Source organism: Neodiprion fabricii, chromosome 5 (genome assembly GCF_021155785.1).
Source record: "Neodiprion fabricii isolate iyNeoFabr1 chromosome 5, iyNeoFabr1.1, whole genome shotgun sequence".
In the NCBI taxonomy this organism is placed as follows: domain Eukaryota; kingdom Metazoa; phylum Arthropoda; class Insecta; order Hymenoptera; family Diprionidae; genus Neodiprion; species Neodiprion fabricii.
Window position 1 is genome coordinate 29,733,636 of NC_060243.1, and position 12,937 is coordinate 29,746,572.

The 12,937-nt window shown below is 38.2% G+C and overlaps 1 protein-coding gene across 6 annotated transcripts in view; it reads left to right on the forward strand.

Annotated features, from left to right (window-relative positions):
• The window catches only part of LOC124182392 (microphthalmia-associated transcription factor), a 59,904-nt gene extending 48,289 nt beyond the window's left edge, over positions 1–11,615 (forward strand). For 4 of the 6 annotated variants that reach the window (XM_046569599.1, XM_046569600.1, XM_046569598.1 and 1 more), the window contains 2 exons: positions 1,733–2,024; positions 6,427–11,615. In XM_046569599.1, the coding sequence (XP_046425555.1) occupies positions 1,733–2,024; positions 6,427–6,663 (529 nt within the window). In that variant the 3' untranslated portion in view covers positions 6,664–11,615. The remainder of the gene's footprint in view (positions 1–1,732; positions 2,025–6,426) is intronic. The other 2 variants (XM_046569601.1, XM_046569597.1) reach the window with 2 other exon arrangements.
• Positions 11,616–12,937: the final 1,322 nt, after the last annotated feature.

The following is a 12,937-nucleotide window of genomic DNA, read 5'->3' on the forward strand; positions in this document are numbered from 1 at the left end:
GTTTAGTCTACGTTCTTCTTTGGTTCAGGCACAGTAAGTGACGGCATCCATAAGTGAGCGGCTTCAGTTAGGTTTGGTTTATTTTCACCGAACGAAAGAATTTTACCCGCGGTCGCTTGTTAAGGACGTAGAAACAAAGATCCGTGACAAATTAGCAAATGCATATAACGTACCTAATTGCGTTGCAAAATCGAAGATAGAAGGACGAAACGTCGAAACGTTCGGCGGAGGTAAAAACTGTTTCTTACACTCTGGTATGTAAAACTGAAAGCAAATAAAGACAGCAAACATCTTCACTAGTCGACACGGCATCCCAAATTTGTTGTTTGCATGTATGGACACACACCTCTAGTTTTCTCTGATATCTTCCACGGTCAAGAGTGTCTTGTAAATTACGTTCAATTAGTACGAGTCTTTGATTAAGAGTTGCTTGAAAGAAAACTCGTTGTATTCAACGTCATCCGTATTGTATTTATATATAGTTTAGTTTGGGTGGCTCTTGTTGTTAGACGCGAATTTTCTCTCGAAATCGTTGTTACTCGTTTGGTGTAAAAGTGAACTTTTCAACACGTCACTTCTAACGTACGTAGTTCGATAATTTTTCAATTCCCGTCTCCGATCAATTAACACACGCGTCGTACCTTGAATTATGTTTGTTACCACGTGAGAATTCAGAGAGAGAGAGAGAGAGAGTTTGATTTTTTTCCATTTAAAATAAAAAGTACTCGTTGTAAACACTCGGGTTCTTATGTTACATACGAAACACGATCGCTGTAGGCCAAGTGTAAGGTATGAGACGATCCGTCGTACATTTTGTACCCTGTGAATGTAAAGGTACGCGTTAATGGTTTTTTTGAAAGGTGAAACAGTTCGCCGAGTCAGCCGAATGTATAATATTGTATTAGTTGTAATGCAACTTCACACTTTTTAAAGTGGTGATAATAATACAAGGCAACTGCGACACTAAAGCCTTGAGTAAATATGACACAGATAACTTACGGCTGGCTGCTACTATTCTCGTTGCGTTAGAAGTCTGTGATTCTTAAACGGCTGACTGAGTCGTTCGTCACTTACGTTCGTTTATTGCATTATATTAGCCGCCGCTTTGTCTTTGCTTGTAGTTTCACTTGGTGGCGGACAGGCCATTCGTTTTGCTTTGACTGGTACTTTCGGTTTGCGATCGTGTCGAAACTGCGTTGAGAGAAATATTAGCAAACCAGGTCAATTTCTCGAGGAAATTTTTTTAAAAGTCGGAAGGCTCTCGTTATTATTTGTGACGAAGATATTTAGAACTTGTCGAACGCCAACAAAAAATCGTCTTTTTCGAACAGTCAGGAACAACTACGATGATTTTCATTGAAAAGAGAGGACGAATGAAAGTAGGAACGTAATAACTATCTTGTATTTATCTCTTGGAAAAATGCTGCGCTGATGTAAGACGCTGTCGAATCGTAGCGTTTTAAAATAAGGTAATTATAACGATCGGGGTACAGATGAAATTAGTAGAAAACTTCTCGATGTACTTTTTATTAAAAATCAATCTAGCGGGGAAAAAAAATTTGAACGTTTCTGTTGTTTGTTTGTAAATATGTTCTGATTTGCATGTGAGAATAACTGAAACGATGCCTGCTGAAAATGGAGATTGGTGTGTGTTTAAAGTGTTGAAACAAACGTAAATCTAACGTGCTAACGACACTGTTTTTTTTTTTTTTCTTTACATTTTGCGTCGCAGGTACTACGAAATCGTCCGAGACGTCAGACCGAACAAAGGTACGATATTAAAATCGTCGGTGGAATACATAAAGTTATTGAAGAACGAGTTGACGAGGATGAAGCAGAGCGAGGTGAGGCATAAACAGCTCGAAAATCAAAATAGGAGGCTGTTGCTACGCGTTCAGGAATTGGAACTTCAGGCAAAGTCCCACGGGCTTCCTGTATCGGAGTTTAACTGGCCCTCAACTTCGGCCACCGTGCTCAACACATACCTCAAAAACAAACCCGAGCAACGGAAGGTACGCATATCGGCAATATTATATTTTGTACATTGTACAGAGACGAAACGGTGAAGAGCGCTACCGACCGCGCATGCGCAAGACAATCGAATTCTATTGGCCGGCGAGATCGTACCGCGGCCATTTTCTCGTCCGTGACGCAGGGGTGCCAACTTACTCGAAACGGGGCGCGAGATGCAACGAACTCTTTCGCGTAAAGTGGCAAATCGAAATTATCTTCTTACGGTGACTCGTAGCAGTCATCGGTTGTCATAACCTGGAAAACCTGGAATTGTCAGGGGATTTTTAATTTGGTCGTGGAAAAAATTGAAGATATCAGTTTTCCGTCATTGGGAATTAGAAATGATTTTTCGAGATAACAAGTTGACTTTTTTTCGTTCGGATAAATTGGATTAAACTGACTGAATATCTTTGAACCATCGCACAAGTAATTAATTTGCGCAATTTGCATCATATCTCCAGGTGGAGTTTTAACACAACGGTGGGTTTGATTGTAACGCGTATATATACTTTCTGGCGCAGTAATTTGTGTATTTGCATGTTTGCGCTCGCTGATGGATCATTTTTATTTCTTTTCTTTTACGTAACATAACGTAACGTAATCTAACGTAACGTACGCCGAGCACGTTATGTCAGAAATACATCTGTACACTTTTATGTATAATGTACTTTATGTACAGAGATGTATGTGTATGCAGGTACTTACGTACAATACAACTCGTCTCTGAATACTCGTTGCATCTTCATAAGATATGTGGCAAGATACGGTCTTGATGCATTATCAAAGCTGCGAAATTACGTATCAAGTGTTAACTTTGTTTTACGATTGTTATTATTCGTAATACGTACGTACGCGTATGCGTATTCCATTTTATCATATATGTATATAGATGACGTCGTTAACGGAACTTTAATATTCTCGTCATGCACAAACAGAGACGTGAGTTTCACTTTTGTAATTCTACAGGCACCCCGGTAACGGTATAACCAGTATATGTACTGTGCGGATAAACAGTCACGTCGTAATTGTTCTCTTTTGAGGAGCTCAATTTTTTGGATTCACGATAAAAGAGAAAACACCTTGCGACGTGACCGAGGATTCAGAATTTCCGAAATTTATGTCAGTTTACCGATCATTGGCAATTTTTTATTACACTTATCTGTGTAAAAATTATTTTCGTGACAGAATGTAAAATTTACTACAGTAGGACCTAGATTGTTCAAATTAATTGGGATCGAACCTAGTTCGGATAATCAAAAGTCGGACAACCGAAATGCCATTCTTATCTTAGGGTATAGTGATATACAATACAAACTTAGATCGACAAACAGTCCGTATTAAACATCTAAATACATATCGAATCTCTTTCAAACACCGAACGCGTATTTTATTACTTTGATTTTATATAATCGTCTATTGTCAATTGACGAACGGCTGCTTCACGTGTTTTACCGAGGAACAGTGTATATTTCGCATCAAAAATGTAGATTTTGAGCTGACGTTCGGATAACTGAGTGTTGGGATGAATCGAGTCATGGTTCGTAAAATCAAGGTTCGGATCATTAGGATTCTACTGTAAATTTATCGCACTGATTCTTTGAATTGACCAACGGCAAAATTTGCGAACTTACGATAGATCATTCTGTTTTATCGACGTAGGCTGCGGCCGGTAATACGAGAAACGTGAAAGTGTTATATTTCCGTTTCTGCAACCCTTGTTCAATGCTGCAGTAATAACGGTTGAAAATCTCCGTCGCCGAATTACCGGCCATTCGATCAATCTAGATATATGTCGGTAAAACAGAATGATCGAGTAGCGAAAAACGTGTGTCCGCGTATATTCGAAATCTGTAATCAACGGGATTGTTCTTTCTCGCTGTGGGATCGCCTAAATTTTCTACTCAATTAATAGATACTGACTTTGAAAATTGTCCCGAATGAAATTCCTCACCAGCGCCAATTGCCTGTTAAAAAATTGTCCGTTATTTTTACACGAGCGCCCCTCCTTTTTATTTTTTAATTGCAATTAATTTGACCAATTTTGCGTTTCAAAGAGCCGTGGAGACAACCGAATATTGATCAATATTCGCGTACAGTCGTACGGCAATACTCTCGTACAGTCGACCATTTCTGACGCAAATATAAATGTATTTATTTATTCAATGAAGGGTAGGTACTGTTTTCAAGCCCAGGTTCCGCGCAACGAAGCGCGAGTGTATGCACGAAACGTTGATGCTTGCATCAACATTCTTCTTCGATTCAATTACAATAGAAATTGCCATTTGTATCGTTGAAAAACTCATGGAAGTGAACACAAAAACAAAAAAAAAACAAAAAAGTTTCACGACAAAAGCTTCCTCTCTCTTTTTTCCTCCTTTTTTTTCCTCCCCCCCCCCCCTTTATTCTTCCTGTGAATAAATGTGTTTGGTCAGTTTCACCGTATACAATATATTCCATAACGATTCAAAAGTCCAACTGTTGCCAAATTGTATTGAACGAAAGAAAACGAAAGAAAAGCAGCAAAAACAAGTATAAAAAAAAATACAAAAATAAATAAATGATATTGAATCGGATTTTCGAATCGTGCGGAAACTTTTTAGAATCTCTTGTTAAATGGGATACGTATCCAGTGTTTTTTCACCGCGCATTTTAAAGTGGACTCGAGTAGTTTGTTGATTGACAGACAGTCGTGTCGTCGCACGTGTTTGAGATCGAGGTGTAGATACAGAAAGCCGACAAGCGAGTACGGCGCCTATCGATCACGATCATTGGGAATAAAAAATTTTCGATAACAATATAAACACTGTATTATACACACACACACATATATATATAGCGAATCGTAAACCATTGAGAGAATTTCGCGCAATTGCTCAAACTCTTCGTACAAGTCGTTAAACTCCAAGGATTGTAAACACCGACATCTGTTATTGCAATTGAGTAACGTAATTAAGTCTAATTACCAAAGCGTGATAATAATTGTGGGAGATTGAAAAAAAACCATGGTGATATTTTTCCTTTTTTTATATTGCTAATTTACGTAATAATTTAAAATTACGCGAGAAAAATTGTTCATTCGACTGCTCGCGTTGTTATGAATGAGAAAATCTTGGCACGGAGTGAAAAAGTAGGAGATAAAAATTGTTACCGAGACGAATAACAAGGAAAAATCTTATCTTTCCCGAATTCACGAGTTTCCAATGTTGTTTAGCATAAGAAAATTGTAAAAAATTCGTTAAAACTTGGTCACTTTCGTATCAATTTTTTTCAAGGTTCAAACGTTTAAGCTCTTTCCCAATGCCCTTGGAGTTATATTACGTACATGGACACACAATTACGTTGAATCTTCGTTGATTCCCCGCAACACGAGCAACGACTAGTGCCTTATTATACTCAACCGCTGCTTTATTTACAATAAAAAATAATATCATAAACAAAGAATTGTTAACGCATGCAGCATCGGATGAGATTTCAGTTTTAGCCAAATTGTACGTTGCACAAATGTATTCTAATGAAATATACATATTTCCCACCTACGAACTCGGGGAAATCCGTTTATCCGACTATTTTACGTGTTTCTATGTACAATATACATGTGGCAGCGCCAACTCTGCAGGTTAAGCTCCTAGATTCACACATTCGGCAAATGTTTTCAATTATTTCTCACAAACTAAAGCTGACTGTGCACTTCTGGACAGTGTATGCGTGAACTTTGCCAAGTTTTATACACACGTACGGCACGTGTCCGATACCTTTCGCTGTCCGAATAATGGTTTTACCATAATAAGTAAATAGAAATAATTAAACAAATAAATAAATGAATAAGTACTGAAATCTTTGCTGAATAATCGACATTTTCGTCAACGCAATTGTGTGCAGCGCTATTTTGCTGCAATAATAAATTGTGTCATTTTTACAAGCTCTCGAACAATTGTCCCGTACAATTTTTCTTATTCACGAATGGAAATGGTTGATGAGAATTCGATACGAACTAGGATCGGTGCCGATAAAGCTGCCCTTTTTCAATCCGCAATTCATATCATTGTTGCACAAGTTAACTAAACATTTATACACGTGTTTTATAAGCACAAATTTGACCTTCTCCGAGTTTTTTTTCATCCGAAAAACTTCAACGTTCATACCCGTATCATTGATTTTCCTATCATCACATTTTGGATGAGTTTTTTTTTTTTTTCTCTTCGTCCCGATTATTTTTGGGCCTTGCAAAAAGGGCCTTATGTAAACACGTTTTTTGTCTCTCTTTGCTATGGAACATTTTCTTGGAGAAACGAAAAGACGGGGTTAAAAAATGAAAAATAAAAGAAAAGAAAACGGAATGAGAGGTAACGCGTATTAGCCGTGCACATGCGACTGTTTAACATTGAGTGATTTTCATTCAAATATTATTGACAGATTCCAGATGTGGTTGGGGAAACATCGACGCTAAGCATTTCCCAGCTCGAGGATTTGATGGAGGATGACACCGGCGGTCCCGTCCACGGCGGTGATCCGATGCTATCTTCGCCGCATCTGCCTCCCCTGAGTCCGCCGGCATCGGCATGCCATCATCCCCTGCCGGACGAAGACACCCTCGGCAGTCTCGCCCCGACAACGTCGAACTCGTCGACGGACATGGACATCGTCGCGTAGCCAGCGAATTTTTTTTTTTGAAAATTTCGAACAACCACGTTTACAAAAAAAAAAAAAAAATGCTGCCTGTGGAAACGCGAAACGACAGATGAAAGAGCAACGAAACAAAGAAAAACCAGTCAGGGTTCGAAGATGATCAAGAACTAATACTTAGGTACTCTAAGCGCGGGATGAGAAGAAGTGAGTCTGCGCGTTTATGTACCGCGTCTTTCGAAAATGCAATCGTAAATTATATCCCAGTGCGGTTTTCCTCCGTGTCTCTCTCCAACTCTCTCTCTCTCTCTCGTTCTCTCGCTCTCTGTTTTACTTTGACGGATTCCGGTATGAAACTGGTGAACTCTCGAAACCGAATAGAAAGAGAGAGAGAGGGAGAGAGAGATAGAGAGAGAGAGAGAGAGGCGGGGGTCAACCATCGATTTATATGCAAGTTATACACGCCCGAAGAATACGTCGGGATGACGTCTGACCCTCTGCCCTTTCGGAAAGTGTAGACGTGATACTGGGACTCGCGAGACCAACTTCCGAAGGAAGAGGCCGCGAAGTTCCGCCCCTCCAAAAAGTTCTCTTGAAAAGAAAATGGAATGGCTCTAAGCGAGGTAAGATTGGGTTAGGGAAAGAGGAGGTCGTGCCTCCCCCCTCCGCCCATACCTGGAGATCATGAACTTTTTCGATGCCGAATCGCACGGTACGGTTACAACCTTAAGGCGGAATTACGTACATGTGTGCGTCTGTGTGTGTATATATATATATAGAGAGAGAGAGAAAGAAAGAGTGGATTTCTAACTACCGCATGGTCCGTCGTCTGCTAAAATTTAACGCGCACGCGCCACGATCCGAAAGCAACTGTGTGCCGGGACGATCAACTGTGACTAACCTAAAAAAATTCTTTGAACTGAGCACAGCTGCCGTCGACAAGAGTGAAAAATTTTTAAGGTTACACGCATCACGGTAAAGTCTCATCTGAATTCATGACGGTTTGTCATCGTGGAAAACAGCCGCACTCGGATTGTAACACGTGCGCATTAAATTTTAACAGACGGCGGACCATGCAGTCGTTAGGAATTCACTCTGTATATCATACATATTATATGTATAAACAAGGACGATGCGATGCGCGTCAATTATATTTATTTATTATCTTCCTCGCGGTTATAAGGCCGACGCTTACCGATGGTTATTTTGAAAAACTTTCAACTTCAGAGCTCTCAACGAATGTCAGTGACAATTTTTAGAAATTTTGTCGTACGAAAATCATTCTGCAGCTCCTTTGCCGGTCTTGTAACGAGGCTTGAAAGTTACCGAATCCTTTAATACGCCCACCAGTGCGTGTATGACGTTAATTATGTTATATCGATTCTGAGCTTCTTTGACGTTTTGCACAATTTAGGCAATATCGGGATTATATACTCGCCAAATCTTAATTGTTTCGCTCAAAGTATTATACGACGTTCACAGTTTCTTTCTTTCTTTCTTCTTTTTCCTTCCTCGTGTTTTCTTTTTTCTTTATCTCCCTTTTTCAAACGGCATTTCTCTTCAATACTTAATCGTAATTGCCCACGCTCATCTGCGTGCCTTTCATTTCGTCTCCAGCAATCGCTATGCGCAAATATTTTATAATACGTATATAGTAGTGCCTTTATTTATTAATACAAGAGATACATTTTATACGTACGTAGAGTATGATGGTTAAAGATCGTCACTTTGATCAATATTGAAACTGATTTTCTCGCCAGACGCGAGCTGGGAAGCGAAAAGGCAAAGAAATCGAAACGAAACGAAGTTAAACTTGGAAGAAAACAAACGAGGTGTTACCATAATTGTCTTAGATAATTACTTTTATTATCGTCGTCGTTATTTTTATGGGTATGATTATTATTGTTATCATCATCATCATCATCATCATCATCATTATTATTATTATTATTATTATTATTATTACTTTACCGAAGGCTGATGACGCTAGATTATAAAATTGAGATGTGCTTGCTTTTCATAGAAATTTGATGAACTATCTAGACGTAATTTTTTTTTTTTTTTTTTTTATCAAGTGCGTATTGTTTCACGCTTCTGTGTTTCTCTGCTCTGTATCGTAGGAACGCTCGGGCGTGGTCAGAGAAATCAGAGAACGGGAGAAAATGAATCACGGGATAATTTGGAGGCGATCAACAAGTTTTGTCAAATTTTGAGTTTTTCATGGTTCTTTTTTTTTTTGATCAAAAATATTTTAAAATTAACCGTTCTTCGCTTTATTGATTTTTACGATACTTAACGAGACAACGTCGACATCGATGATACCTTTATCGAAATCTTGCGAACGTAGTCTTTAGACGCATAATCCGTTAAAGTTTCAACGAGTTTCAAGTACATCGTGCAAGGGTGAGTGTCTGTGTGTGTGTGTGTGTGTGCGTGTGTGTATGTGTGTCTGTCTACGCGCGAGCTTATGACTTTCAATTATTTTGCTAAAGTTTTTGCGAAAGCTGGAGATTGAGATCAATGGAGTTTTGGCAGTAGCGATGTACACACCTATCACCGTTAGAAAGATTTTTAACTGAACGTAATGTACAAGCAGGTTCACTTTGTGTTTGAATTATTCTTTTTACATTTATCGCACAGTAAGTATGACACGAATTATTGTAATTTTAACACTTCATTTGTACTTTATACTTTTTTTTCCCCCTTGCTCAGTGATACATTAAAAAATGGTTGAGTTGAACAAAAAAATTTTGGTCGACCTGCTGGACCTATTTGTTCGTTTATATTCCCTTAATTTATAGCTTAGTTAGTCGGGAGTTTTGAATGAAAAGTTTTTCTCGCGACCGCTTAATCGCGATCTTCTGTAAAATCTAACCGTCGCAAGAGAAGAATCGACCCTCGGGATAAGGTTCAGACTTCGATTCTACAGTATTGTTAAAAAATTCGTACGGTCTTTTATACTTTCACCATCGTTTCTCTTCAATCGCATTATCGTTGCGTTTGTTGTACCTGTGATTGCAAAAAATAGAAGCCCGCCATTACGAGCGGTTGAAACCCAATGAAAGCCGATTGTGAAATTGGTTAAGTGGATGATGTTTCTTTCGTTTCTTTTCGCCAAGTTTCGCTCTACAGCCTCGGCAAAGACGTTGATGTAGACATACGCGGATCTCTTTAGTAGTCGGTGAAGCAGTCCGTGATAAATAGATTTATTACAACCTATTTCGGCTACGCGTCAACAGCAATGGCCGTGGGTTGCACATATATATACATATAGTTGTCAGTTTTCTCTTTTTAATAAAACATTCACGTATCGCACACACGTATGTTCATTTATACCAATCCGTCTATCCGCCTACCCCGTACATGCTTGTCTCCGTTTAGAGACACAGAGACACCGTTGCATATCTGTAGTAATAAATTAATAAGGCACACGCATTCGCCGCTTGCTGTTTCCCCTCTCATTTGCCGACACCCATCGTTATGCCTTTCCCCCCACCCCGTAATAATTCGTTCGCGTCGGGCATGTTTGCACAGGTAGCTGCAACATTACTCGGTCGTCGACCCTCCCTCTCGCACACCCCTCTCGCACACGCGTGTTTATTATACAATTTTTAAAAGCAACCTTTTAGCGAGTGCTTCGTTATATTTTTTCCCCTATTTTTTTTTTTTTTTTTTCAATTTATTTATTTTATTTTTTTTTTTTTTTGCCTTTTTCTCTACCCCGGCTTCTTTTTGCAAGTCCAAACTTGGGGGGATTATGTTTCCTTACACGTTTTTTTTTTCTACCCCTTTTTCATTTATACGTTGAACATATTCGCCCGCGGTCGCGCCTCTATACCGTGAAAATATTGAAATTTTATAACACGGAAATAATTAAAAACACGGAAAATCAGTAATCGGATTGATAATGGCGTTTTCCTTTCTTTCATTGAAGAGTGAAACGTGGCACGCGATACACAGACGTGTTTACCAATAAATTTCACCGGCTGAATTCCCAGCTATCAGGCTTACGTAGGAGGTCGTATTGCTACTCAACTACTCTTGCCGTCGTTGCGTTTCCCGCGACACAGCGAATTATGATTTACGAATTACGATGATTAGCGTACAGTCGAAATAAAATCGCAAGCGCGCTGCGCACGCGCGGCCATTTTGATATTTCATCCGCGCCTCACACTTCACGCCAGACCATTCATACATTCTTTTCGAGAATCGATCTCTCTCGTCAAGCATATTCTTACACTTTCGACGGACTATCGATCGTATTATTGTTAGGTTTAATCGTCAATAGGCTGACGCTAAATAAATATGTGTAAACGTGAGGGGTGATTTTTTTCAATTATACCTCTCGCGTATAAATAAAGAAGAAAGATGCAAAGAAACTTATTGTTTCGAAGAATGTTAACGTTACTTGCGGTATCTTGTACATAAATGTAAACGTATATTCAAACAGTTGTAAAAATGCGAGTGAATAGTAGAAACGTGTAAATAGTATGTATATATGTATATACACACGTATATATATATATATATATATATAGCTGCATGTATGCCGTGCACGTTGAAATATAGTAGAGACGTATTTTTTGAAAATTTTTACTCCAGTGCCGCGACCTGCAATTATATCCTTAGTCAGGTATATACGTGCAGCGTATGTATATAGCTCAATTATTCTCGTTATTTTTACGGTTGTACTTCGCTCTGCGACCTGCACGGTTGTGTGTACGTTATATACACGCATACACGCATACACATACGTTGTCACACCGAGCGCACGTGCCTACATTATATACATATGTAAATAGTATCGTAGCAAATTATTATTTTAAATTGTACACGACCAAGGTGTATGCGTGTATATTATATACATACATATATGTATACCCGTACGCGTAACACACTCGCGAATGCGAGGAGGAAATACGGGCACTCGTGTGTAGTGCGGAATTATATTTGGAAGAAAAGATTAAATAAAAGAAATTGAAAAAAAAAAAATCGTTGTACCGCCGAGAGTTGGAGGCTCACAGGGAACGGTGACGTGAACAAATAAAATGTAAGGGTGAAAAAAAGAGTGAAAAATGTGTATACAGAGGGTGAAAAGTCGGAGCGTTAAAGTTTCACAGTTTAATTGATGAAAATTATTTTGGACAAATAAGATAAGTTACAATTACTTGAGGTTAAAACTAAACTAAATTATTAAAAAAAAAAAAAAAAAAAAAAAAATAGCCAAATTAGAACAATTCTTGCAATGCATTACCGTACCAGTGCCGATGTAATTGTTCTGTTGTTATCATTGTCTAGCATTATTATTGCAGTTTGTTTTATGTACATAGGCTATATTACGTATAGTATATATATATATAATGTTATAGAAAGAAATGGAGAGTATACGAATACTAGAATATACATGTATGTATATATGTATACAGACACACGTATACAATAATATATCTGCAAGATTGTTTCACGAATATCGTACAATTTTAGGTGCGATCTGATACCAGTAGAATGATACTGTATATACATATATATATATTGTTACATAGTTTGATTTCAGTCATTTATTTCACCTTCCAAAAAAACATAACTATTCGTCTCCAAAATACGGAAGCGAAAAGAGAAATAAAAAATCAAAAATGTATAATATCGTATTTCTATTTACGAACAGACTGTTTCCGCGTAAGTCTTGGACGAAAATATTTTTTTAAATTTAAAATCGAACATTCCGATAGACCTTTAAGCAAAATCTTGGTGTATATTAATACGGGAAGAGGATCCGCCTGCGGGGGATGCGAATGAACGAACGAATGAGGAAAATGAAATGAAATGAAATGAAATGAAATGAAAGGAAATGCATGTATAGTGGAGGTATTGATGTACAACCATTGTCTCTACAGGCGCAGCAGGAACGAGTCTATAGAATCGTTGGTACATACCTAACTGCATTGTGCCAACAACGCGAGGCGAGGAGCGAAAACGCGTATTCAAGAATTCAATTACGTATAAGTTTCTTTTTTTTTTTTTTTTTTTTTTTTTTTTTTGTTTTTGGTTTTCTTTGCCTTTTTTTCTCCTGTTCTCCTCCACTCTTATTTCTATTCTTTCTCAGTTTCTTTCCGTCAATGAATCCTCTTAATTAGACAATTTACGAACAGAGCCGGCATAGAATGAGGTAATTAAGAAAATTGCGCGAACCGTTGATGCCGGAAAATGAGGGACAATAATGATGTTCGAATTCCGGGAGTACCGAAAGAAAAAAAAAAAAAAGAAAAAGGAAAAAAAAAAATTTCGTTTTCGCGTATTCATA